This window comes from Vanellus vanellus (assembly GCF_965231255.1).
Source record: "Vanellus vanellus genome assembly, chromosome: 1".
Lineage (NCBI taxonomy): Eukaryota > Metazoa > Chordata > Aves > Charadriiformes > Charadriidae > Vanellus > Vanellus vanellus.
The window spans coordinates 6672301-6700185 of NC_138905.1; the positions used below are offsets into that span (position 1 = coordinate 6672301).

The 27885-nt window shown below is 41.3% G+C and overlaps 1 protein-coding gene across 1 annotated transcript in view; it reads left to right on the top strand.

Moving 5' to 3' along the window:
• Positions 1-1112: 1112 nt before the first annotated feature.
• The window catches only part of CELF2 (CUGBP Elav-like family member 2), a 246642-nt gene continuing 219869 nt past the window's right edge, over positions 1113-27885 (top strand). The window contains exon 1 of the mRNA XM_082481858.1: positions 1113-1607. Within this exon, the coding sequence (XP_082337984.1) occupies positions 1534-1607 (74 nt within the window). The 5' untranslated portion in view covers positions 1113-1533. The remainder of the gene's footprint in view (positions 1608-27885) is intronic.

Sequence of the window (27885 nt, forward strand, 5' to 3'; positions counted from 1 at the left end):
TGTCCTACGGGGATTATGCTGAGGGCCAAGAGAACCTTTTCTTTCTTTAGACTTGCAAAGTAGGCAAAAATTTTAGCAGCCTGAGGGGTTTTTCTTCCTTTCAACTGTTTAAAATGGAGAAGTGTCTTAGAGCAATAAACCGGACTCTGAAAATTCGCCTGGTCTGTATTTTTATTACCAAATCACGTCGGTCAAAATTTAAATAAAACTTGGCCCAAGCAACAGCATTTTTATTTACCGGTCAATTTAATTTTATTTTAGAATACTCTTTGAAAAGTTTAAGCATAGTAGTTTTAAATTTGTATTTGTCACATTTGTTACTGTTTTTCGAGTGTTGATTACCCAGAACAAATACAATTTTACCACCGGGAGAGAGGTTCAGGAGAGGCACACACAACGCAGGGAGACGTTTTGGCTGTCCGGACCGCTCGGATCCCCCAGTCATCTTCATAAACGCGTTAATATTCTTGTGCCCGGGGCTGCTTTGTATCGAAGCAAGTAGGTTTTGGAGCTGCACAGGAGAATTTGTACAGATTTTCAGGGGGCAGCAGCCTGGGGCCGGGGGTGATGGCTCCAGCTCTTTATACGTGTGGAATTTCGCGGGGGGGCGGCTGGATGTGGCCCCGCTCCGGGGTCGGGAAGGGGCTTTTGGAGGCGTGAGGAAGGATTTACCGTCGTTACTGAGTGAAACCCCGGTTTTTGGATCGGCGAGGGCAGAGTTGCCGCTCGTCCCTTGCCCGGCCGGTAACACCGCGCGGGGCGGTCTGAGGGCTGTGTGTCGGGGGGGTGCCCGGGCCTGAACGGCGGCGGTCTGAGGGGAGGCAGCCCTTCCCCGAGCCACCCGCCGCAACATTCCCAGCGCTCCCAGTTCGCCAGCGCCGGCTGCTTCTTACCCGACTGGGAAGAACTGGGTGGCTGCAAAACCACCCGTGGAAACCGAAGCAGAGGGCTCTGCGCCGCGGGGCAAAGCCCCCACCCCCCCGGCTTCTCCTCACACCGCCGCGGGCGCCCGTCAGCGTGGGGCGGGCGGGAGCGCCGGCTGAGGTGTGGGGGGGGGGGCAATGGCGGGGCTCAGCCCGCTCTTACCTTCCTCCCACGCCGCCGCCCGTCAAAGTTTGTCCGGGCTCTGCCGGCGGGGTGGCGGGGGGGGCGGTTGTCCCTCAGCCCCGCCGGCGCTGCTAGGCCTCTCCCCGGGGCGGACGGGGTTAACGGGGAGCCGCAGCGGGGAAGATGGCTCCGCCTCCCCGCTCAGCACCTGGCGCTCCACCGACAGTTGCCTCAGCAGTCGATTTCGGAGGGGATTGGCGGAAAAGAGAAGAAAAAAAAAAAAATTAAAAAAAAAAAAATACCACCACCAAGAACGGGGGGGTGGGGGGGGGTGAAGAGAAATGTGACAACTGCCGGGGCTGGCGGCTGCCGCGGGGAGGCCTCCGCACCTGTGCCTGCCTCTCCGCCGCCCGGCGCAGTTGTGGGGATCCGCCGAGCCCCGCCGCATCCTCCCTTCAGACCGCCGCGGCGCCCCCGGAGCCCAGCATGACTTCTTCGTTCAAGCTGGATTTCCTTCCGGAGATGATGGTCGACGGGCGCTTGCTGGTCTCTGACAGAATGTAAGTGGCGGCGGGGCTGCCAACGGGTAACCTCCCCCCCCCCCCCGCTACCCCCCACCGAGGGGCTTCGGCCGGCTACCCCCCCCCCCCCCCGCCCCTCCGCGGCGGGAGAAGGGGGTCCTCCCTCCCTCTCCCCCCTTTATTTTTTGTGTGTGTGTCCCCCCCTCTTTTCAAGTCACTTGGTGATCTCCGTGTTGTCCCCCCCTCCCGAGAAGGCGGCAGCCGGGCGCGCAGCCCTCCGGCGGGTCGGTGAAGGCGGGCGAGGGGCGGCGGGGTGAGGGGGGGGGGTGTCTACATGGTGCCCTTCCCCGACAGAACAAAACCCCCTTTGCAAAACCTTCCCCAGTTCTCAAATGAAACGCTGAGCATCCGCTGGGAGTAAAACCAGGCGGAAAGCAGGGATTTTTCTTTTTTTTTCTTTCTTTTATTTTTTTTAGTAAAATCCTGTTCCCGACAGCTGCCTGGTACGGAGAGTGTTAATTAGGGTGAGGATGGTTGTTTTACGTGCAGTTGAACTGGGCATAAGATTTATCGGAAGGCACTGAATGCTGGAATTTCAGAAAGAGAAGTATTCCCCTAGCCCATCTCTGCTCCATTAATCTCCATCTGAAAGTTTCTATTATCATCCTCTTGGGCATTGCCAATTGACAGGGATTTTCAGGTAACCTAAGCCTTATGTGAAAAAATTAAAGCTAGAAACGAGGCAACAGTCACTTGCTGAAAGATACGAAGGCTGAGGACTGTGCTGCGTTTTTACCGTATCCGAAATGTATTTTATTCTGTTGCTTTTTCTTCTTTCATCAGGATGACAAATGTGGTTTGAGTTACATTACAATGAAGCGAGAGGCTTTGGCATTGACTCTGTGCTGGAGCGATTCCGGTTGAGGCAGTGCTTAAGTTACAAGTGTAAATAAACCCGAGTGTGCAGCAGAGACTGTCACCTGCGATTTGCACAAATCGGGTTGCATACTGTGCCCCCATCTAAGACTATTCCGACTTTTATTACCTTCTTTACTGGCAACCAAACTTTCTTCTAAGGCGGAGTGTTTTCCCTTGCACCAGCAGTGTTCCGCGTGGAGATATTCAGTGGTGGGCAGTTGTTCAGGCAGCTGAGATTTAATAAGTGTGTGGAAGAGGGGAAAGAGGCAAGGGAAGAAGCTACTTGGTGCGGGTGACTTACACTATTTTTACAGTCTTTGAAGGACAGCAAAGTGTTTGCGTAAATGCTGCCTGTTGTCTCTGTTCCGTGATCTTAAATTCAAACAAGTTCTCTGCTGTGTTTTGTTTTTCCCCTTGCAAGATCCCTGTTTTTATTGGCACCAGTCAGTTTTGGAAAAGGTGCTGTATTCTCTACCTTTTGCGTAAAAATTGCATGGGCTTGGCTATTGGGGTGCAAAGTTGCAGCTGAACATTCACACCGCTCGCTTTGCAGCCCTCTGTAGGGACTTGCCACAGCCAAGCTTTCCCTTGTTTTCATCGTCTCAGCTTTGATTAGACTTTCTACCTGCTGTCCTCCCAGGCAGTCAGAAAAGATACTGCTAACAAACATCTCCAAGCTCAAAGGCACTATTAACTGCGGCTGACGATGCCCTGTTGTCACTTAGGCTTATATAACTTTATCTCCAACTTGCCCCTGGAGGGGGGAGTACCATGTCAAACTCTTCCTTCTGCACTGCTGTCTTTATACTCCTCTTCTCTGGGAAGCATCCATAATATATTTTTACGCAGCTTGAAACACAGTCAGTGTTCATCAGAAGCAGATCTTAATGGGTGTCCAAAGAAACAAAAATTACTCTAGAGATATGCCAGCTTCTAAGTGGATCTCTAAATACGGAAGGTTAATAATGGAATTGTTAAATACGCACATCCTTGTAGGATTTGGTGCTGGTTCTTTGTATATTTTGGGCTGGGGGGGGACGCTTTTTTTCTTCAAGAGATTACAAAGTTTACCTCCTGCATCGTCGGTGGTGGTCTTGTGATGTACTTCCTTGTATTCACCAAGCTCTGCTTTGCTGCGGATCTAAGTAATTGTGAAGGTGCGTGATTTCAAGGGATCATCTGTCATGCATACAAATTAATATCGAGGCTAAATTGCTATTAACTAAGGGAGCGTCTGTTCCTAAAGAAAAAAATAATCTTGAAACTAAATGCTGTCTGTGGAAGCTTTGCTACACTGCCTTTCTAAAACTCTGTAATTCTGTATTTAAAAACATCTTTATCTTGTCCTTCTAGCCAAGTGGTGACATATGTTTATTTGTAAGTCCCCAACTCTCTGCACTAATCAGTGCTGATGAGAATGCAGTTTGATTACGTGTAGGGGGTCATGGGCACGTATGCACCTTACCCTTTAGCTGGCCCAGCCCAGGCGTGCAGCGAGACGCCAGCGGCATTTAGCAGGGTGGCACGGTGAATCGCAGAGCATGCTCCCAGCTACGATGCTGCACAAAACTTTTAACCTCGCCATCTGGTCTAGCCATTGAGTATACCTTAGTTCAGCCTTCAGCAGAAAGGAATTTCCTATATTTTAAAGTGAGGCAATTAGCAAGATATATGTAAAAATCTTTCACAGTGAAAATTTGCAGAACTATATTTTTATTTTGTTTTAATGCCGGTGGTGTATCAGATGCTTTAGGGAATTGGTAGCATACAGTATCACTTACACTTCCATTGTTTACACATTTAAAAGATCTTTGCAGATGGAATTCTTTGCACTATCATCCATTCTTTCAACAAGCAACAGAGAAGGAGAATTTTCATGGAGTAACTTTCAGTGCTTTTTTCATGGAGTAACTTTCAGTGCTTACCAGTTGTGAAACTTAACTGTCAGCTTGATAATTGTCAAAGTTAGAACGTTCTTACCTCTGCGAGACTGTTAATTGCTCTTAAATGTTGTTTCCTTCCAAATTTTGCTGCTGTTGTTACCTAGGTAAATATAAATAAAATAGAATGTCAGATACTTTGAGCATGACTATTTAGTATAATTAAACTGTATGCATGGCATGAGTGTACCTGGTGAGTAGTTGAATGGCAATTTTACTAATAAAAATTCATTAGTGACATGTCATTGGAAAATAGACTCTCTAGGATGTGAAGCATAAAGGGGTATGTTTTTCAGGGCAGATGGCAAGTTGGATGCGCTAGCCGTCGTAAATACTTGTAAAGTGACCGCTTGGTTAGTGCTCTGGTTACAGGATCAGAAATTGTTTGATGAATGTTACGCGTAGCCAATGTGTGTTAGTTGTGTGGAAGAAGCAGTTCTGCAGAGGAGATATAAATGGAAATTGTGTGTGTATTTGGGCAGGGTAGGAGAGGGTTAATGGTTACTAAGTGCGGTTATAAAATGTGAGTTCAATGTAATTTGCTTAGTAATTTCACTGCCTTACATGTACATGCCAACTGGATGGTTGTAAAGTGGTTGCTTTGAGGATTAAATACTCATCGTAGTTACCCCCCACGTTGATTTCTGCAATACCACCAAAGATTTTTCCGTTCTATGATACACATTCCACTGCCTGGGATTACCTTTAATGTAAACGAGTAACAGTCTTTGCTACTGCCGAGACAAACTCAAATTTAACTTTAATTTTTGGTAGCTAGGTACAACGTCAATGAAATACATGATGCTTAAAGCAGTGTACATGCAACTGCATGGGTTCCATGGCAATTATGCGTAAAAGTACTCATTCTTTGAATTCCTGCCTCTTCTTATCCAAGATGAGTCAAAACTGGATGTGTCTGCAATATGCTGATTAAAAAGGCAATGAAGATCAATTTTCAATACCTTTTGTTTGTTTATATTTATTGCTTAATAAATAAGGGATGCCATCATTCACAGGCATTCTTGCACTTTAAAAAACCAAAACTTCCCTTTCTGCACTAAACCTGCAAAATAGGATCTTTTCCAGCATAAACTGGAGGTAATAAAATTAACTTTTTTTTTTTTTTTTAAACTTCACCGCAGGGAAAACTCAACATACTGTCAAAAATAATTTTTCAACTATCTGGATTATTTTTTTTTTTTTTACACGTAGAATACCAAACCATGAATTGCTAACTGAAAATGGATAGCTGGGTATCAGCTGTTTTTTAAAGTCCATAGCTTCATCCTTATATGGGCATTTTATTGTAACTTTGATTTAGTAATAGCTTTATTTTAAGTATTGTGACTTGTTACTTAAGTTACTTGCATGAGAGATTCCTTGGGCCACTACTGAGGGAAAGCAAAGCAAAAGAAGAAGAAAATTCTTGACTGTTGACAAAAAGCTTCAGAAAGGAAAGTAAATCTTTGGATGTCGATTAAGTAGTTACAACTTCACGGTGTCTTTCTCTCCATCATCTTTTCTAGTAGCTGCCTAGAACCCCATTCAGTTTTTAACCTATGATAACTCTCAACACATTAGTATTTAAATATATCTTCTACTTCCTATGATATGATCTCACAAGTTTTTAAGCCTCCCCCACATGTATTCATCATCCAAATTAATCATCAGTTATGATTGCTTTAAAAACTTTGATAACTAAATATTTCATTGGCATTTTAGGATGTTTGATATCTTATGAGCATTTGAACTATTCAAATTTCATAATTAATTCATAGATTAATATAAAAATATTTGACCCCACTGATATAGGGGAAAGGTGTACAAAATCTTTTAGTTTTTAAAAGATCCTGGAATGCAAAGAATACGCTTCAACAAGACATAACTGTCTAGAGAAAAGGTATTGTCTTATAGTTTAAGCATATAAAACCTCTTTCCTTTTAAAGCAGAGAGGTGACTTTTATTATTTTTTTTATTTCTACCAACTGTATTTCCTATAGTGTGTTCATATAACTGCAAAGTATATTGCATCTCCTGGCATGGTTTCCTTTGATTAAAACAAACTAGTGGCAGGGCAAGGTTAACCAGAGGCTAAAGTCACAAAATAGAGAATACACATAGAGAACGAGGCTGAGCTTTCTTTCGCGAAGAAGTGGGAAAACAGGAAAAACCTTCATAGGTGCAAGAAAAATGCAGGAACAAGAATGCTTATTTGGAAAATAAAAACTAATTAGAGCAATAAATGTAATGTTCTCGAGTAATTGTGAAATAATTATTCCCCTTTAGAATCATCATACTTTAATTGCTTTCCCCCGCATTCCCGTGTTCCGCATGCCTATGGAAAGGGAGAGAAACGCTTGTGTTCCCTCCAGGATTTCATTTTTCATTTGCAGTAAGCTGCTGGCTTTCTCATAAAGGTTTTCAGAAATATGTTGCCTTAAACGCTGTTGTGTTCTTCCATATGGTGTTAAATAGAAAAGGTGAATGGCAGATGCCGAAGCTGTAAATTCTCTCCTATCGTCCAGGTAAAGCACCTTGAGATTTAGTTGTGCAGTTTATCCATCCTCTGTATCACAGATTTATAATCAGTCTCTCATTTTCATTGAGACTGTGTTACGTAAATAGGACACACTTCAGCAGAGTATTCTCTTTGCTCACAGCTTGATCCTTGAAAAATCAGCTGACAATAGTTTAAAATTATAATATTAATAAAGAGGAGATCATCTGGCCTTCAAAACAACATCTGAAAGCAGCTTCTGTTTTGTGTTAAATCTTAATTACTGTATTTAAATGAATGCCTAAATGAGCCAATTCACAAAGGAGTTGCCTACTGTACCAATAGTGCCTGTTTGGCGATTTTTTTTTTTTTTTTTTTCCTGTGGGTTTACATAAATATAAAAGCCAGTTTATATTGAAGAGAACAGCTATGTTCTCTTGCCTCTTACAACTCAGCTGAAGAAGACTGAGTATCTTGAGTCTGGTCTCTGCCTGGGGACAGCTTCTCTCTTGCCTGGCTAATGGTGGCAATACTTGAAGCCAAGTTCAAAAGGAATGCTCCAGAGGAAATATTGGTGCAAGAGCAGTGGGAAGGACTCCGTGTTGGTCCCCTGAGTGTTATTTTGCGACCTTACCCGTTGCTTACTATCAGGGGCAGCATATTGTCACACCTGAGGGAAAGAGTTATGGCTTAGGACATGAGAGAGACTTACAACGTGCCTGTAAATGCACCAGCCCTGCTGCCTTGGGGCATGCTGAAAGGGATGTGCCTATGTCCAGCTGTTCCCAGGTTACTCTGGAAGGAATGCGCTTGTGTCCAGCTGTGCCCAGGTTACTCTGGAAGGGATGTGTCTGTGTCCGGCTGTGCCCATGTTACTCTGGAAGGAGGCAATTGTGCCCAGTTCACCCTGCTCCCCACTGCCACCTGGGATGTACTCATCCTCTGTGAAGCAATATGTAGGAAATTCATGTCCTTCCTTTCCCTGTCAGCCTATATGAGTTGAGCCACTTCAGGTTTGCCAGGAAAACATCAACAGCAACCTGAGTATTTTGTTTTATGATTTTCATGTCCTTGTTAATTTCTTAAATTGTTCTGTGGATCTTACTCTGGGGTTTTAAAGTTTATGACCATGGTTATTTCAGAGATGCAGCCATTGATCTTTCATGAACATGGCATTAGTGATATACTGATTTTTATTTTTTTTTTCCACTTTTTCTGGGCAGATGAGCGTCATAAACCAAATATAGTCCTGACAGAAAACTGACTGTCTCCCAGCAGTGGTGGTAATTCATTGCAATACTAATCTACAACTTTTTCAGTTTGTTTCCACTCAAATATACTGGCCCCTAGGCAACAGTGGAGTTGCTGCACGGGTAAGAGAGAGATGTGCAGGTACACACACCCTTTAGCTGGTGTGTGTAGCTGGATATCTCCACGATGGGAGGACAGGCGGTTCCTTTTGAACCAACTGCGACCCTTTCTGTCCCAGACTATACTGTGCTTTTTTACTTGTGCTCTGTTCGTACATCCTATGTCCTTTGAAGCAGTTCCAGTCTGATTGCAAGTCACAGCTGACAAGAGCTATCTTTTGTTTCATAACCCTGAAAAATAATGAATATCCTTCATCCTCTTAATCCAAAGGCATGCTGCTGCCTTCTTGTTTAATATACACGCGCTTTTCCCGTTTCTTGCTTCTTGATGGCTTCACATCACTAACTTGCTCAGAGATGCAAAAAAAAAAAATCAAAAAAAATCCACAGCTTGCTTGACCCAACACTTGTGTCACTGACTCCAGACCTCAGTGGCACCTGGTCCAGTGGCAGTGACTGCGCCTGGCCTGGTGTGAGATAAGTGCACTTCATTTGCCTGAAACAGACCCAGGTAATTGAAATTTATTAACTTCTGGCAGAGGATAACTGTATTTTAAAATCTACAAAATCAAGTGATCTATTCCCTTCTCTTTAATTCTTTTTTTTTTGGCTCATTCAGTTGCTTGGCTCTGTCAGCCTTCGCCTGCAATTCTAGTGAGAGAGACATCTGGCTATGCCCTTTATCAATAAATGCTGTATCTTTTTTAATATTTTACTACAGATGGACTGTAGAACAAGCATTAGGAGTCTGAAACGTTGTCAAACACACTCCATGCCCAGTGGCTATCTCTTAAAGAAAACCCTATTCTCTACCTGGTTTTCATACAAAATGCTGTAGAAATCGCAAGTTAGATGGCTGCAGTTTTGCTTGATTTCACCATGTGTTTTAGTAAACTTGATCCCCTTGTGTTTGTCAGGGGAAATAATCATTTTATCTGCAGTGTTTCTGTATATACATATAGAAAAGTTGATCATTTCATTAGCCAGTACATGAACTTTGACATTTTTTTTTAATTCAGTTTAATTTCTTCTTCCAAGGTCTTATTGCTTAGAAACCTTTTTTTTCGTGCTTTAGCTCCGTTATCTAAACTACTTTTATCCCATGCTATCAAAAAAGCCCCCAAAATAAGAGAGAGAAAAAAAGTTCAGGAAATTACAGTGACTATTACTTTAAATATGAATTTTATTGTGAAGATTCCTGGTTTGTTTTTGATTGTTTAGTCTTTAAAATTGATTCTTGAAAACATCCTGATTGGAGGCTGCTTCAGAGATTTTACCACACAACCATAAATGCCTAATTAAGGGGTGACCACAGGTTGAGATGATCTCTCCCGGGAAAAAATTGCAAACATTGTTCACCTTGTCCTAATCTGACCCATGAAAGTCGACTTCTTCCTTGAAGCACTGAAATTTCAGGATTGCAAGGTGAGTGCTGGCTTTCCCTGGCGGTTCAGAGTTGCCAGCTCCTTCTGGAGATCATTATTGAATGGGAGGGGACCAGGGGGAAGAGGAAGAAATAAAATTAGCATTTAATTTTGCAGGATGTGGAAATTAGATGACAAGGGAAGCAATTCCTAGAAAAAGAGAACGTCTCTGGACACGTAAAATGCTATTATCTGATATTTTATTACCGACCATAGCCTGCAGTTTGTGTTCAAGCCAAACTTCCAATGGATTTGCAGGAGCTTGGCTTGAATGAGGAATGCATAATGCTGGGGTTTGCATCCCATGCCAGGCTGTCTAGCTCTGAACCACAAATTGCGATTGTGTAAATGTTTTTTGTAGTCTTTTTTTGGTCGCTCGCTTCTGAGTGAACTTCAACATGGAAACATGAGGCAACTAACTTTTCAGATTCTATTCTATCTTGCTAGCCAGGTGAGTTTCTGTCTTAATGATGGAGTGGAAGATAAGTCGATTTTAATTTGGAGTGCATCCTTTTGAGGGATGTTCACACATCTCAGGTTGGGGCAGGGGGGTTCTTTTGTTCTTGACGAACCTTTTCCCCTTTGCCAGAATGGATTCATCTCGACGCCTGAGGGCTCTCAGCTTTCACTGACATTCATCTCTATCGTTTGGCTGCAGAAAACAGAGTACAACTTTTCCTTTTAAGTTAGCTTGCTGTCTGTGGAGAAAATAGTAAATGCAGCAGCCTCAGAACAGCACTCAACAGTCAAAGAAATTCCAACAGTGTATTACAGATTTTTAAAACAATTGTGTTTGCCTGATTTCATTATTGCTTAAGTGTAGCCTAGTATCTCACCTGCTAGACCACGTTTATTTATCTTCAAGACAAGGCTGTGCACAATAGGAAAACCTCAGAGTTTTAATATTTACTTACCATGCTCGTCTGTGCTGTTCTTGGGGTATTCCACTGGAATGGAATGGAATGGAATGGAATGCTGTATTATATGTTGTAGAGCATAATGACTTTGGGGCAGATTCTGTGTGTTCTTAAGCTTTTTTTTTTTTTTTTTCTGCAATGGCCATTACAACACAGCCCTATAGATGTTGATGTAGGGTTCCTAGCTGTCATTGTAAAGTAAGGCAGAAGCAACTCTTCAATGTCCTATGCAAGCCTTTCCTTTGGAACAACCACGCAGCAATTCATAGAGGAGTCAGATCTGTTTTCCAGCCAGAAATATTGCTTATAAGACTTAGTTTGGCACAAGAAATCTTCAACAGCACTGGCTGATCACTGTGTTTTCAAAGTATTATTCCAGACTCCTTTAGGTCATTTCTTCTTCCCCCTGCGTGTACAGTTTATCGGATTTGGGAAAAGGTCCTGCAGCAGCATCGTTGTTGCCTCCGTGTCTTTGTTGAGGAACAGCAGGCTACTCGTAGCAAGAGATACACGCCGGGATTCAGAAAGGAACAATTTTCAGCTTGCTAAGATGCCCTTGTTGCTACCTGGAAGCTCTGCAGGAGCTAGAGACTTTTTGCCTGTTTCTGTGCCTCTTTGCTCCCTCTGTCCTCACCTCCACATCAGGGGATACTTAGACTTCTTTACTTCGCTGGCCTTTGGAGGATTTGAAGGTCTCTGAGCTTCTCCAGGCTCTCGGTTTCTACTCAAGTGGGAAAGAAAATGGAGAGTAGTGCTGCTGGCTTCATCCACTCGGGTCTCGGATTTTCCTGTTCGGTTTGAAGCCACAGATATAGAGTGAATTTGGAGTTAAAAGATGCCAGGTCCCTGTGTAAGATGAATATTGTGGAAGGGAGATGTGCAGAAGACAATGGGGGGAGAAAGGTATGTATTTAGGCAGACTTTCATAAAGATGCAAATTCAGGATTACTTAGCAGAGAAAATAATCATTGAAAATTAATGTTATATTTAAAAAGTGGAGCATCGTTTATGTTAACAGGAACAAAGATTTTAGTTTTAGGCCTAGCAAAGCCTCAAATCCCAGAAAATGCAAAATTGCTGCTGATAATTTCTGAATGCAAACCTGGAAGGCTTCATGGAAACTTAGAAGGAAATAAATCAACTTCCCTCTCCTTCCCCAAAACTCTTTGGGCAAAAAAATCTGTAAATATTTAACAGCAAATAATCACATTGCCAAGAACCAGCAAACAAAGCCCTTTTATCCAATCCTATAATATGCTGTAAATAATGAAAACCCTCATAGATCTAGCTGAAAAACTTTTTTCTTTCTTTTTTTTTTTTTTTTTTTTATCAGTGAAGAAGCTTGGCATCTAGCACTTTAAAAATCCATTAACATACCTAAAACTCTTCTTTCCAATCTCTTACCACTTCATGTCATATTTTTCTCTGTCCTTGACATATGCAGTTTGCCCTGCTCATATCTATTTAAAATGCTGGGAGCCTTCAGCATGCTCTGCTCCACGTTGCATGCCTGCAAGAGCCTTCTCCCCTTTCCTGCCTCTCAAAGTAGGAACTACCCTGCTCTGCTCTGTCCACTTCGCCACTGCTGAAACGTTGCTTTGACTGCTGGGTCATCCCCTTATCACCACCCATTCAGTCTTCAGACAAACACCTCTGTGATTCCTCCTCAGCTTCTCCGATGGAAGAACTTCCCATAAATATCTGCAAAACATGTAGTTTGTTTTCCTCCTTCTTTGATAAGATAGGTAAGAGAAACCTATTGAACTTGGAAAACCAACTCTAATTTAGATCTGAACTGCTTAATGATTTTATATTCTTACTATCCAGCTAGTGGCTTGTGTCTTGAGAGTCCCTGGAAGTATGACCACTCTTTTTGGTCTGTGCTCGCTGACCCAGTATATTGGAATTGTCAGCTGTGCCTATGATTTTCTAGGTCTTCTGGGGTTCTGTTGTCTAATAAAAATGTTGCTTGACAAAATACAGTAGGTTTTCCTGCATTTTTGTAGTGGTTGTTTTATTAGGTTCTCTCAGCTCGTTTTTTTAAACAGTCTTGTACAAGAGTTGTGAACCAAATACTATACTATCATGGGTTTGTTGTGTTTTGTTTTGTTTTTTTTTTTTTTTTTCCACAACCACAAGTTGCCCTACTTACCCAATGCAAATCACTGTGCATCTGCGTAATATGCCTTTCTCAAGGGCATCTGTTAATTCCACGTGATAAGCTGGGAGTTTCAGCCAGAAATATTGAGCATTGAAAGAAGACCTGGTTAAACTCAGTAGGACTTAAATTCGATCAAATTTTAAACCATTCTCCTGAATTGTAGCTTTGACAGACTTTGTGTGTGAGCAGATGCTTCAATGTTGAGGTGTCTAGGTGAAACTTTTGTCATTAAGGGGAACGGTATTCCCCTATACAGTAAGTATGTGCAGCTGCAAGTTGGATGATGCAGCAGGAAGACGTATACAGGCTTCAGTACAATACAGCCCTTTCTTTAAGTGCTCGACTCTATCCACAGTGGAACTGGTGGTAAAGCTCAACTAACAGGAGTGGTTTAGAATCAGCTCAGAGATTCCGGTTCCAGAAAGACTGTTTTTTATGAATAAATTAAGGACTGAATCCAAGGCTTGTTGAGTCGATGGGCAGACTCCCTCTGATTTCAAAGCACTCTGTATCTGTGATCCAAACGCACAGCGGACAAATAAAGACAAAGAATTTATGTTGATTGGACATATTCAGTGTGACAAGAGCTTAAGTCTGATTCTCCTCTTTGCTTATGAAACACAACTGTGTGCTTCTCCCCGGGGTTGCTGGAAGATGAGTATTTTGGTAGCTTCATGCTAGGATTCCCAATTAGTGCAAAGTGCTGGCTCCTAGTACTAAGAATCACAATGCTCTATGAATGGAGAGAAAGTTATGGTTGATAACAATGTATTTTGGGGTTATCCTGATTTGCCTTCAGGGTTTTAAGGCATTCGTTTATCCTCTTTTTTTTTATTATTTTCTTTTTAAAAAAAGTCATCTTTATCTCTTATGGCAGTAAGTTTAAAGGCATCAGAAGACTTGCAGTGAAATTGTGGGCTTTAGTGAGACGGGGTTCTTTGTTTGCTGACCACCCTCTGTTCTTGTCCCTTTGTGCTGGTTGGGGAATACATTGTGGCACCAAGCTCTGGGTCTGCCTGCCCCTCACACCTAATCGCTGGTGAGGTTTTGGGATGCTCTGTAGGTTCTCTGTTCTGATGTGCGAATATGCATCCTCTTCTGTGTGTAAAACTGTTTTCTTCAGAAAGCAGGTTAATTTTCCTAGTCAAGGAGCTCAATGCACTCCAAGGGATGGATATGCTGAAAGTAGCACCAAACCAGCATCAAGATCACTTTTATGCCTGAGGCTGATTCTGGTTTACTACTGAGGCGGACGAGTAGTTACACTGAATATAGAAGCACAAATCACTCTTACTTAGGATATGATTAACTGCTACGAAACAGAACTCCTTTGATACAGAATTCTTTTTTAATATCAGATACATACATTTCATTTTACCCTAAAATAATTTACTCTGGGTGGATCTTCTGGCGAAATCGAATGCTTGATTCCTCTTCCTGAAATTCCTGATCGTGTTAGCTTTGAAGCTGTCTTCAGTCTCACTTCTAACCTGAACCTGGTTAGTTTGTCTCGGAGTGACTTCCCCTCTTGCAACATTGATACCTTTTCACTTGCTATCTTTTTGGTTTGATCTTGATTTACTTTTGCAACTGCAAAGTGCATGTTCATTTGAACAAGGTGTACTGATATACCTCTATATTTTCAGTAACAGTATTTCAATTTTTTATAGACATCAGATTTTCAAAGTTACTCCAAGTAATCTTTGTTCTGGTTTATGTAGTTTCCTTATGCAAAGAGTAGGATAACAGGAAAAGTAAAAGAAGAATGTATGTATGGGTTAGTATAAACCACCATCCTTTTCATACTAAACATTAGCTTGTTGAAATGCCTCCACTCTTGGCAGAAGACAAGCTTCGTAACCTAAGAGGATGTGATTTGAGTGGAGTTTTCATGCCCCATGTGCTCATTGTGTTCTTGCCACTGATGCAAACATTATCTATAATTACATTTTCAAGAGACTGAAAATTGCAGTCTTTGTGGAACAAAAATGCAGCTGAAGAATGGAATGTATATCCTCTCCACCCTCATTATAAGGCTTATAAAAATCAAACTATAAGGCCCAGTACCATAGCTTTCGGATACAGGAAACCAGCACTGTTGGCCTGTGTTAGAGTATTTTTCACTGAAAATTATGGCCTTTTGATAACAGTTAAGTTAATAACAGCTAGTGCTGTTATTTCCAACAGTTTGCTGTTGAAACTAGTCAAACTAAAATTTGTAATTGAGATCAGTATAAATAAAGTTGGAGTAATTACTCTGCTTATTTATAATGTTATTTTCATGGATTTGAGATTTTATACATGATTGGTGGTAACGTCAAAGATTGACTAGACAGGTCATAACATGGGTGTTGAAACTTCCTACCACACTGTGCTGTGGAACAGCCATGTTTTTCAGGAGGAAAATGATAGTGCTGCAGATGCTGTTCTTATGATGTTCTCCTGTACATCAAGGAGGTTTATTGTTGCAGCTTGAACTCTGCACACCTAACTAAAGCACCTCTTCCCCACAGCAAAATGTTACCATCGTCCATTCCAGTAGCTGAAGAACCAGAAGTAGAAATGAGATAGGTATCCTTCACTTCCTGATTGTGTAAAACAAGTGCGGAGACTTAGACAAAAAATTCTAGGTGAAGACAGCTAATCCTGAACTTTTGTAGCATGTGTTTTAGAGTATAAATTCGTAGAATCATAATATATCAATCGCCTGCCTAAAACACCCATGCATTCTTTTTCCTCTTGTGAGCTTTAGGTTTGAGTGGGCTTTTTTTCCCTCAATAAGTGGGACATTTTGAATTCTCTCTGAAAGTGGGATTTGACTCTGTAGGGATGATGTCAGGGAGCTAAATGCATTTGATGAGAAAGACACATGCAGTTATCGGCTCTACGATTTACTGCATTGAGGAGTGTGGGCAGAGGTGTTGAATGACCACATGAATGCTAATAAATAAATGAGAGATGGTCCTGAATGTCTATACATCCATGAGCAATTAATAAGCACATGCATGTAGGTCAGTGGATTTATTGCTAGAAGCACAAATAGTCTGGACTAAAATTAGTGGATGTCTGTCCAGTGCTTTCCTTTCAGTCTGGTTGTTTTTTCTTATTCTAAAGAAAGTGATAATTTGGATGCTCTTCATAGCTCTTCATAGGTTCACAGTTCTTTTTAAAAGCAGTTTTAAAAATAATTTGGATGAAATAATATGAGTCTTACTACATATCTGTTTATGACTATCGAGCTTGCTGTGGAAAGGGCTCTGGCCAACTCCATATTGCAGCCAGGTGACAATAAGGGCAATTAGATCCACGTGCTTTATGCAGCGGCTGCCCAAGCTGGTAATTCTGCCTTCAAGTTCTGCTGCCTGATTGCTGCAAGTTATGCACAGGAACACCATGGTGACTGAGTGCTGGAGTTCCCAGGACAGCATCTATTCTTAGTGGTCCAGCAAAACTTATTAAGAAAAGTAATTAGAACAAAGCTCAAGTACATTAGCCTCTTTAATGCTCCTGAATTCTCAGAGCTATCTTCAACATTGGCTGAGGCTGTGTTTCCAGTAGAGAAGTTGAAGCAACTTTCTTTGCTGAAGTTAAACCCACTTTCGTCTTGGCATCGTGATGGGATCTTATGTAATAGTATCAAGACCCAGACAGATAAAAGGGCAGTGGTATGCCAATTAGTGAAAATAACCCACCTTTGATTTTATTTTTATGAGGAGTTTCTGTCAACATGCAAGGTTCTGTGTTTCTGCCTGCTTCTTATGTGTGGTGTTGTTCTATGCCACATCACCTTACACCTTTCTGTCAGCTCCTGAGGCTCAAGAACTGTAACATGGCTGTATAGCTAACTGTTTCCCTATCAAGAATTTTTTTTCTCTTCCTCATCTGTTAACTCTGGCAGGCTAGAAACGTATTTTCTTTTGCTGCTTGCAACACCACCTGGCATTACATTTGATCAACAAATCATCTCCACCATCCTCCTGAATATCTGTTTCTCCGTTGGAATCCAAAAAGCAGTCTCAAGCCTGTTCAGTCTTGTCTGGTGAATCAAAACTATGTTTCCTCAGGCCTTCAGGATGTCTTTGGGGAGATCTTGTTGGGCTTTAAGCCATGAAGAAATGTGAGTGGCTGTCTCCCTGGGATGGGAACGTTCAGTAGATGTGAAGACCTTCAGGTACAGGGAGAGAGAGACATGCTCTATTTAGTAGGTTACAAGGAGAGCTGCTCTTAATTTTTCTTATTATATACCTATATTTATTCAGCTTGCATACTTATCCCCTTCCCCAGGCATCCCCCTCCCTGCTAATTCTGGTACAGATGGACGAGAGTTACCAAAGTGACCTTTGAACTGTAGGATGTCCAGTTAGGTAGGTAATGGAGAGTTCAAACCAGGCAGGAAAGTGGGTTTCTGGTTTTACAGGTCCAGACTACTCATTCACTTATTTAACAGTCTTTTTATAAAAGGAACTACAAGCTATTTTTTCTTCCCTTATGCCAATTAGTGACAATTTTAGGTCTTCTGCCACACTCAGATTTTTTTTGTCTTTGTTCTTCAGTTGCCTTAGAGAGGTCTTTTGATGCTTTCTGCGCTGTTGCTTTGTAGGCCACGTAGTCATGTCTAGTGTCACTGCTGGCAATGTGCAATCTGTATAGTAAATTTAATAGAATAACAGTGACTTGTGCTTTTTCTTAAAAATAAATTCCCCTTTCAGTGGAAGCTGCTGAATTGCAAGGATTGCACAGCAACTTGAGTTTCTATGAACACCTGAAGGACCATTGAGAAGACCCATTTCTGTGACCAAACAAGGACTCTGGTATTTGATTTTCCTTCTTGCCAACCTTTAAACTTATGGGAGAGCAAAACATAGTTTTCAGTAAATTGGCTTGTTACTGTGTTGACTCAAGCTTGGCTCTTTTCAGATCTTTGTGTCTCAAATTTCCAATGGCACTGAAAAATATCACATTTGTTAATTTTAGAAGAATTTCAAGACGTTCCCAAGGATGGAGAAGAAACATGTCCCATAACTCCTGAGGCAGGCTGACTTTTACCTAGCACTGCAAAAAGGACTGATGTTAGTTTCATAACCAACTTTTTAATAAAATACACTCTTTGAATATAAATATTACAGTAGTCAGAAAAGAGTCTGCCGTTACCTGCCGTAAAGTTGCTGCTTCCCCACACTGAGGAGTTGAACGCTGATCCTCAGGCTATTTTATTCTGTGATGCTAATAGTGCTAATACAGTATCATTGTGTTTGAGGCTTCAAAGATACTATACAAGCATTTTCTTATGATTCCCTGATCTTTGCATTTATACCCAGCTGTTTGTTATTCAGTTCAGCCATCAGCATCTAAGTCTCAATGGACCATGTAATATGCAGCTGTAGCCAGATGTAATGCTTCCTATTCCTAAATGTTTCTGTTAGAAGCTAAGAGTGGCAGGCTAAAGACTACTGATAACAGTGTTGCTTGCATTAATTTAAACTCTAGAGCTACACTGATTCTGTTTGGCAAATTTATTCCATGGCCAACAAGCAGAGCAGTATTTCCAATCTCCATCGTTGCTAGCAGTGTTGACATTAAATACATCTAGTATGTCTGCACTGATACAGAATGTACTTATAGTGCTAATTCAAATAGGAGAAGGATGTCCAATTTGCATAAACAAATATATTTTCAGATACAGGTCTATTTAAGAGAGAGATAAAGACAGAAAGGAGCCTGTTCTAAACAATGACTCGCAATAATTTAGAACAGTTCAACACATCTTCACATTCTTTAATTTTTCATTTTCTATGGATAGCTGGGAAGCCTTTACATTATCCTGTTCAAGTTGCAGGCAGGTCTTGCTCTGCACAGCTTTCCTGGCTTGGGTGCTGGCACAGAGGAGAATCGCAGGGTTTGGGAGCAGCATACTCAGGGAGTTTTGATCAAGCCCTTCACTAGAAGTTGATGCCAACATGTGGTTAGACACCTCTGAGAAACTTTCGACAGGAGAGTTCTTCACAACTGCAAAATGCCCTGTCAGTGGGGACTTGGCATATATTGAAATCTTTATGAAAATTATCTTTTCTCTAGGGATTTTCCTTTTTCGTTGACAGTGCATCTTTATAACACACACCTTTGGTTCTGCTTTTTCACTTCCGGCTGTATGGTTTAACTCAATGTAAGAATGAAAACAAAATTAGACATATAGTGGTGGTTTCTTGTTTCTCCTCTTGCTCGGTCCCTGCCCCTACCCCCAGCCTGTTTTGTTTTGTTTATTTTTATTTTCTTTAATTACTCTGCACACTAAGTGATCCTAATCCAGCACGGGTGTTCAGGTTGCGATCAGTGCCTTTCTTCCAGCTCCTCCCTGTGCTCTGTGCATGCCCAGGGTGGGTAGTGCTGCAGAGCAATAAGCTTCTGCCCCCCGTGCTGGGCAATATGGGCTCGTGCTTTGATTCCAGAGCGAACAGCTTTACACAGAGGATGAGATGCGATTGTAATGAATTGCACAGGGGAAGGGCTTGTTTGAAATCAACTCCATTAACTTGGAGCACAAACCATTGCAAAGTCAACAGTTTTTCTGAGTGGCCACCGCCAGCCATCTCTTTTGAAAACACTAATGGGCTGTTTAATTAGGTGATGAAAATTGTTTACACTTGGTGATCCCAAGTTTTGTCATTTTAATAATGGTTAAATTCAATCTCTTCTTTGATTCTTGGCAACTCTCTTATTGTTTCATAACCTGCTTACGTCTAGTTTAATTCATTTGCGTGTATTAAAACCGAACCCCTCGCATGCAGCAGTGGTGTTTACTTAACTGCACTGTGTCATTATAATAGGTGGGGAATGACTAATATACAGCAGTGGATATTAAACAAGTATAGCATTGCAAGAGAATATTTACATTTGTGGAAGATGTATTCATTTTGAGCTGACTATATATAAGAACTAAAGATATTCCTGCCAATAGCATCTAAATTTCAACTATTCCTCTGCATCTATTGCTCCTGGGGCGTGCTAGCCTCGCCTTGCCTTCTCTCTCTTCTTCTCTCTCTCTTCTTCTCTCTCTCTTCTTCTCTCTCTCTTCTTCTCTCTCTCTTCTTCTCTCTCTCTTCTTCTCTCTCTCTTCTTCTCTCTCTCTTCTTCTCTCTTAATATCTGTCATTTTGAGCATCTAAGAAGGGACAACTTATGGAAGTGTCCTTATAGGCTTGGTTTTGGCTTCAATGTTTGCTTTAGAGCAACCAAGAGCAGAAGTTTTCTTTTTCTTTTAATTTTGTGATGCTTATTCTTACTTAGAGCTGGAATATTGGAGTAATCCAATGGACTGGAAATGGACTGGAATATTGCAAGGCACTGAACTGACTTAATTTTTTTGAATGTTGGTAGCCACACGATGCCTATGGGCTCATTTTTCTCTTCACCCTATCTAAGCATGCTAAGTAGAATCATAGAATCATAGAATCAGTGAGGTTGGAAGGGACCTTTAAGATCATCAAGTCCAACCATTAACCTACCCTGATAAAAACACCACCACTCCTAAACCATGTCCCTAAGCACCTCATCTACCCTTTTCTTAAACACCTCCAGGGATGGTGAATCCACCACCTCTCTGGGCAGCTTATTCCAATGTTTAATAACCCTTTCAGTGAAAAAATGCTTCCTAACATCTAATCTAAACCTGCCCTGACATAACTTGAACCCATTTCCTCTTGTCCTATCACTTGTCGCCAGGGAGAAGAGGTCAGCTCCCATCTCTCTAAAACCTCCTTTCAGGTAGTTGTAGAGGGTGATAAGGTCTCCCCTCAGCCTCCTCTTCTCCAGGCTAAACAACCCCAGATCCCTCAGTCGTTCCTCATAAGGTTTGTCACCTTGTCACTTGTTCTACCTCATAAGGTAGACCCACAAGTCCCTGTCTTAAGCATACAGTATAAACAACAGGAAAAAAAATAGTTGGAAGGTGAAAAATGAAATGGAAGCACACCTGAATTACAGGAGGTGCATCCAGATTCATCGGATGGCACTGGCAGAGGCCAGGAGATGCCTGGTTCCTTGTCTCTTGGTCCTGTGCCCTTTCAATGGACTTGGATTTTGGTTTGGTTTGCGACAGCATTAGTTATATGCCACGTATTTTGCAGATGCTTTCTGCCAGGGAGCTTAAGTGCAGGCAGATAGATAAACAAGCTGGCAGATACTGGGGCAGGGAATGTCTTTTGTGTTTGTTTGTTTTTTTTTCCCCGCTCCATTTCAAAATCCTGTCACATATGAGTCTTTGAATTCAGAAGGGGTAGCAGCTTTCTGGATGAGTTTTGGGTGCCACCAAGAAGGAAACAGAGTGGGTATTTTTGAGGACATGGTGACTGGTCTGTTCAGAAATCACATAGGCTGATACTGTGATAATGAAATCCTATGGCATTTCTAAATCGCTCTGTACCTCCTATTTTCGTGTTGCAGATGTAACGGCATCATTAATATAAGCATGCAATGTGCTGCGTGGGTAATGAAAGCATTCCTGCATAGCTTTCCCTTGCGAAGTAGTACAGAAAGTAACAACCATATGTGACCACACTTAGGTAAAGGTTGTGCTTCCTGGAGCTCAGAAACCATGTAGGAGACCCAATCCCATCTTCAGAAGGCACCTGATGGCTTCTAAGTCCCAGTTACTTTCAGCAAGTCCTAGTTTCCTAAGACACCTTCAAAGAAAGTCCTCCTGCAGCTCAGCTGCTCAAGTGTTCTTTAACCCTAAAAGGCCACAAAAAAGGACAAAATCTTAGCTCTAATTTTAGAGCAGGTGTTACCATGGCAGTTGTACATGAGTGACCAGCTAAGCATATAAAAACCAGAGCGGTCAGAAGGCTGTACACAACGGGGTAGGCATTTTCAAGCATGCCAATACTCACTTAAGGTGTTTTCCGCTGCCATCATGTGTACTTAGCTTTCGGAAATCAAGGTAAGTAGGCAAGCTGTGGATTGTTGTACTCCTGTGTCTCTGACATTACTGGACTTGTGGAAAGTATTGTGATGCTGCTGTAATATAACAGGTGGTCTATTATGGAAGTAAGAATGGCTAAGGAAGAAAATGCTTATGTTCAAGGAGTAGAACTCCATAAATAATTCAAAGGAAATGTTATTTCTTCCATTTTCAGGCTGCTGTATTCTTGGGAGGTTCTCTAAATATGCATAGAAAGTGCAAGCAAAATAGTTTTTTTTTTTTAAATTTCTAATTGTGTGTGCCATCTTCTCCCTAGGGAGCAAACAGATGAAACAAAAAAAATAAGGTTTATTCTACAGCTCTAGTGATAAAGATGCTTGGCCTGAATAATGGTGGAAAGTAATGAATGCAGATGTTTGCAAGACTCTGTCACATATCTTTATTATGTAATCAATACAAAATAGTTGGGAATATATTAACATAGTGGTGGCACACCCTATTAAAATATTATGGTTCACTATAAATGCAGTTTTAAGAGTACCACTCAAAACTGCTACATATAAGGGATGTTCTTAACAACCTTTTCCTCCTTATGTTTGTGTATTATTTACACATTCAGAAGAGTCTCTCTCCTTTGCTTAAAACTGAATAACAAACTGCATGAGAAAGCAGTTTGAAGTTTGTTTGGGGTGTTTTTTTTGGTCAAAGTTGTGTTAGCTTGGCTATTTTCAAAGCTAGAAAGCAAAGGGTTAAAAGGAGACTTTGTATTTCTCTATTCCCAAACCAACATTTAAATTGAAACATAATTTTATAAACATTACATCTGAATACCATTTCTCTTTACAGGATCTTTTACCTCTGGGACACTGGCTTGGATCGGGATTTTTTTTTCTTGCAACAGCTGTTCAGTGCATGAAATAAGCTAGTGGATGTGGTCCAGTTTATAGTGGGAAAGTGTCCATCTCAAAACCACCATCTCAATTGGCACTGAGTAACATCCTTCTCTCAGCAAAACGGCCAGAAATTGAATGAGCATGAATAATGAACCCTTTGCAATTGTCCAGGTCAGGTTGACAGCAATTTTGCCTCTGTGTATTGATAAACTTGGCAAAGGTTCGGCATTTCCAGGCGTGCAGAGGCCTTTTTTAATGATTAAATCTTTAAAATGAAATGCACAGTGTTTAAAGTTGCTGTAGTTCCTACTACTGATTAATATGATGATGTAGTTTTGAGAACATTTTAATACAGGGTAAGAAGTAGATCTTCTCTGAACAGTTTTCGTTTTAAAATCACAACTAGAGAAGCAATGCAAGGTGGCTTTGTGTTGCAGTAATCCAGGATATGAGATTTAAATAGTATAGATTGTCACATGACCTAAATTTTCAAGTTTGGATATCTAAAGTTAGACACTGAAAATCAGGCCAATTATTTTAGTCTTCCTACCCATTTTTGGAAGCACAGAAATATATTGTAAAGCCCCATATTCATTTTCTATGGAAGTAATGATGGTTTAGTTTTAACTTAGTGCTTTTTCTCTGAGGAGTTCTGAATGTTTTTATGAAGTATGTCAATGTCTTGGTATAGAAAATTTGATATTGAAACACAGGGAAGTTGAATCTGTGTTCACATCTTAATATACAACTGTCCTTTCAACCCAGCCTGGAGCTTTTGGAGGTATTTGCAAGGAGGATTATCTTTCTTGGCTTCCTCCATAAGCAGTGGAGAATGAGAGGCTCCAGTTCTGACATGTCCTGTTGGAGCCAAACGTTGGTGCTCTGCATCATCTATCTGAGAAGCTTTTTGTTTGGTGTCTGTGAGGGAACCCAGGGCACTGCATTCCTATGCCTAAGACTAGCTCTGAGTACCTTCTTTTGTGGGATTAATACAAAGATAATGATTCTTCCATGGTTGCCACCTGGAGGACTTTTGTCCTTTCAGGTCCTGCTTTTTCTTATCCTAGGGAGATGCACAGATCAAACTCTATAAAATGCCTGAGGGGGGTTGATTAATCTTGGTGTTGTCAAGTATTTACTCAGGAATAAGCTTTTGCCTTTGAAGGGCCTGGTGGGACACCCTTGAGTTGCACAAAAACAAGACCAGATTTTTTCCATGAGGTTCATCTTTATGTAGTCCATCTTGATTTGAGTCAAGTTAGCTGAAGAATGCTTTTTTATTGGCTGGTCCCATATGACCTGTTTGTCCAGGCTGATCCCTAGAGCTACTTTCAGCAACTCCATCCAAGCCAAGTAGAAAGCTGAAAACTCGGAGAAAGCAAAAGCAGCATCCTGAATACAGGCTTGTCTCACAAGCTCTTCATCAAACGCTGAAAGCGACATGGAGATTTTTTTTTATGTGGTTTGGGAAACTTCCAGTGAAAATATTCTCTTTGCAAAATGTCAAGTCTTTGTTATCGCAGTTGGTTTTGTAGAAGTACGCCAGCTTTCTGTCAAGGACTAGTCCTTTGTTCAGGAGTGGAAGTGGTAAAAAAGAGATTGATCTAGATGAGCTAGCAAGGTACCAAGTGGACCACTGCCTAGACTGACCTGGTTTGAGTGAGAAACTTGAACCTCGGTGTCTTTATATCAACCGAGTTCCCTGCCTGCCAAATTGTTTGGTGATTTCCTGTGCAACAGTGGAAAAAGTAGGGCCTTTCCATCCTTCCTGTTCAAAACAAGAGCTCAGGACTCACATGGACGGTGCAAGACAAATCTGGTCTTCAAAATTAAATGTTTCCTGGCCTGTAGAGATCATAATAATTCTTGTGTGTAAGTCTCATCCCATGTCATCACTGCCTGCCCTTCCCAAGACTGACTGTCACAGAACATCCAGTTGATCGATACATACCTTTTCTAGCCTTAAAGTAAATATAGTTCCTTTAAAGGAAGGCTATAGAACCAGTTCTGCACTCCTCTGGTGATTAAGTAGAGTAATCTTACTATTTATTAACATGCTTACTATTTATTAACATGCTGTACAGCTCAAAGGCTGCTTTGCTGTAAAAGCTGTAGGAGATGGTCTACAGACTGACCGCTTACGGTCAAGAGCTCAGCTCTGTCCTGAACTCCTTTTACTGAATAAATTTGCTTCTCATTTCAGACTCATTTGAGACCTTAGATTGTGCAAGGTCTTTAGAGAAAAGACCATTTCCTTGTGCTGTGTTCATACAAAACCTAATTCTGGGGACCCTGATCCATGAAAGATCTGAACAGCTCCTACAGTGCAAATAATCATTTGGGAAATATAGGCTTAACCCCTGCAAAAACAAATGTATTTGCTGGTTGTTGAAGGGTGGAAGAAAAAAAAAAAAAGTGTGCATAAAGAAAATGGCATCTGGTAGGCTGCCGGAAAATGGACCAGTCTATTAGGAATTAGTGCTAACAGGGCTCTAAGTTTCTTTCATCAAAATTACTGCAGTCAAAAAAAAATACCACTTCACATTTGTGCTTAATTTCACCTCTGTTTATTCTCCTCTCCTGTTCCCTGAAGAATGTAGATGAGGTTTAAGTTAGTCTTAATAGTAATAGGTTTGGAATCTAGCACACTTTCACAAAATTAACTTTGCTTCTGTTGATCTGGGAATTAAAATGCTTCATTAATTTAGCGAGTCCTGGTTTGACAGCCAAATAATGCATTTTGTGACTTGTACTCTTAAGTCTAAAATTCTTATCTGCAGTTCTCCCTGGATGTCTCTGACATTCAGGGCAGCTTGGAGATCTGCATGGCCTGGAAAGGAGGAAAATGTGCATGAAGATATATACGTACAAGTACTACAATGCAGTGTAGATGAGTGACTGTGCTGTGTCCAAGCATGTCTTTAAGCACTGTGTGAATAGGTAACTATCAAGAATCCTGTTTCTCTTTTTTACAATATATGCTTGGTTTTTTTTCTCCTTTACCAATGCAACTCAACACAAGCAAGGATGTTTTTGGTGAAGGGAAAAAGGCTTGGAGGCATGATGGATTGCTGTGCTGTACACTGAGGCTGGGGGAAGGGAGCAAAAAAACCCCAAACATGTCTGTATTAAAGGAAGAAATTTGTCATCTGTCGTCTACACACTGGGTACGATGTGGTACCTACTCCTGGGAACCCCAAGAGATGCCTATATGTACTCTGTAGTTGTATATTTGAGAACTTGGTGGCTATTTAGAGTGTTCTCCTGTTGCTGGTTCCAGTCATTCTGCAAATGCTTTTTATAGTATAGGCTTTTTATGCTAAAAACATCCAGGAGCTACACGAATGATCATGTAGCAGGCTTGCGGATCGTGCTATTGCGTAACACACACACCTGCAGAGTGTTCCTATGGTGCCTTTGGAGTTTTCCCCATTAGAGAAAACAAATCTTTTCCTCACATCTATTATAAATGTATATGATGCCCTCAAATCACTTCTATTTGTATTGTAGTGTGTCTCAGAATTACTCTGGTTCTGGGCTGTAAGACTGTGCACTCAAATTGCATGGGCACAAGCCAGGCAAATGGCCACAACACACGATGACAAAAAGACCCCATGATCCTCAAGGCTCCATAAAACTAATCATAAAGCACTGAAATATAAAACAAGTTGAAATAGTTTTGCTTTATTGGCGTCTAAGAATGCTTTTTCCCCTTTAGTGTCACCTCAGTGTGGTGCAGTCCAGCAGTTTCCCAAGGAAATAGTATAAAAGCAGGTGCAGGTTCCCCAGCATGAGGCATCCCTGGGTTCCAGGTTATTAAAGGTAAAGAGGTTCAACCAGCCCAGAAACCCCACTACCCCTCAGTGTAGTGTAGCACGCGAAAAAGCCAAGGCAATAGATTCAGATTAACTTGTGCTTTGGTTTTTTTGCAAACTCTGTCATATCGGTACCCACTGAAATGTCATGCAAAGACAATCAACTGCAAAATTCTGTTTGTGTGCCCTGCTGAAAAAGCAGGGATTTTTACTCACGCTAGATGAGTGAGATTTTTTGAATTTCTCTTCTCTGCTTTAATTATCATAAGTAAAGATGAGTCTGTAGATTCTGTAGCTGAGGCTAATTGTGTTTTGTTTGGGAAAGGATGTGGAGTGAAAGGCAAGGTATGTTTTTGTTACGTAGTGGCATGACACTTTTTTTTTGGCCATGCATTGCTGTATAACAGCAGTTATTTTAATGATAGCTCTTCTTTAATATGGTTCAGGTAGCAAAACTCAGTATTTCTGCCTCTGTTTTGAATGGGGTGGGGGAAGAGTTAATTTTGCTCTTCTGTTGTCTAGGAAACAGTGGTTGTACTTACTTCCCTTTTGAAAATAGATAGTGAATTCCATATACGGGGAGCAATGAATGAGATAAAAAGCCACAGATTAGAAGCTTGAATTAGACACCATTTGAGAGAGCAGAGATAAGTTCATGTGCAATGGAAACTTTTAGGTTGCACTGAAGTGAATAGGAGTGGGGCTGAGATCCTGTTTTAAAGAAGGTGTTCAGGGCTTTAAGGCTCTGGGTGTGCTGGTGCTGGTTCAGCAAATCATTTAACTAAGTGCCTATTTTTAATGATACAGGGCCCCACTGAGACCACTGTTAAGGACATGGTCTAGTTGGTACATTAAGTACTTTGTCTCCCACCACTTTGAGACTTCAGACCTGTGCATATAGTGCTAAAAACGAAGAGAGAGACACCAACAATTGTAATCTGGGTGCCTGTGCTGAAAACAAGCTATCTGTCCAATTTAGGACTGTAAATACTAAAATTGGAGACGGAGTTAATGACTGGGAACAACGGAGCAGGGAACAAGATTAAAAAAACACCAACAAAACCTTGACAATTTGACATGACGGGCAGTAAATGACAAGTGCATTTCGGTGCAAGCTTAAGATGATTATACTTGGAAGAAGGAACTAAAAATATAAAGCAAGGACTGTATGCAACACTGCACGTTCAACTGGAAATGTAGGTTATGTACTTGGTACTAATTCATGTCCCAGCGAACAGAAAAAAAGAAAAATCTCTCTTCAGTTCAGATGGGACTTGAGCTGTAGATTTTTCTGCCTAAAAAGCTCTGGATAATTCTCTTCTTATGTATTATTAATAGTTCTATTACATTAAATCTTAGGTGCTCAGAATGATCCTCCGGAGGTGTTTCTCCCTCTCTTTCGCTCGCTCTCTCTCCATTGTTCCCAGCTGAAGTCTGGGGTGACGGTGCTCCTGGGTAGGTGAATC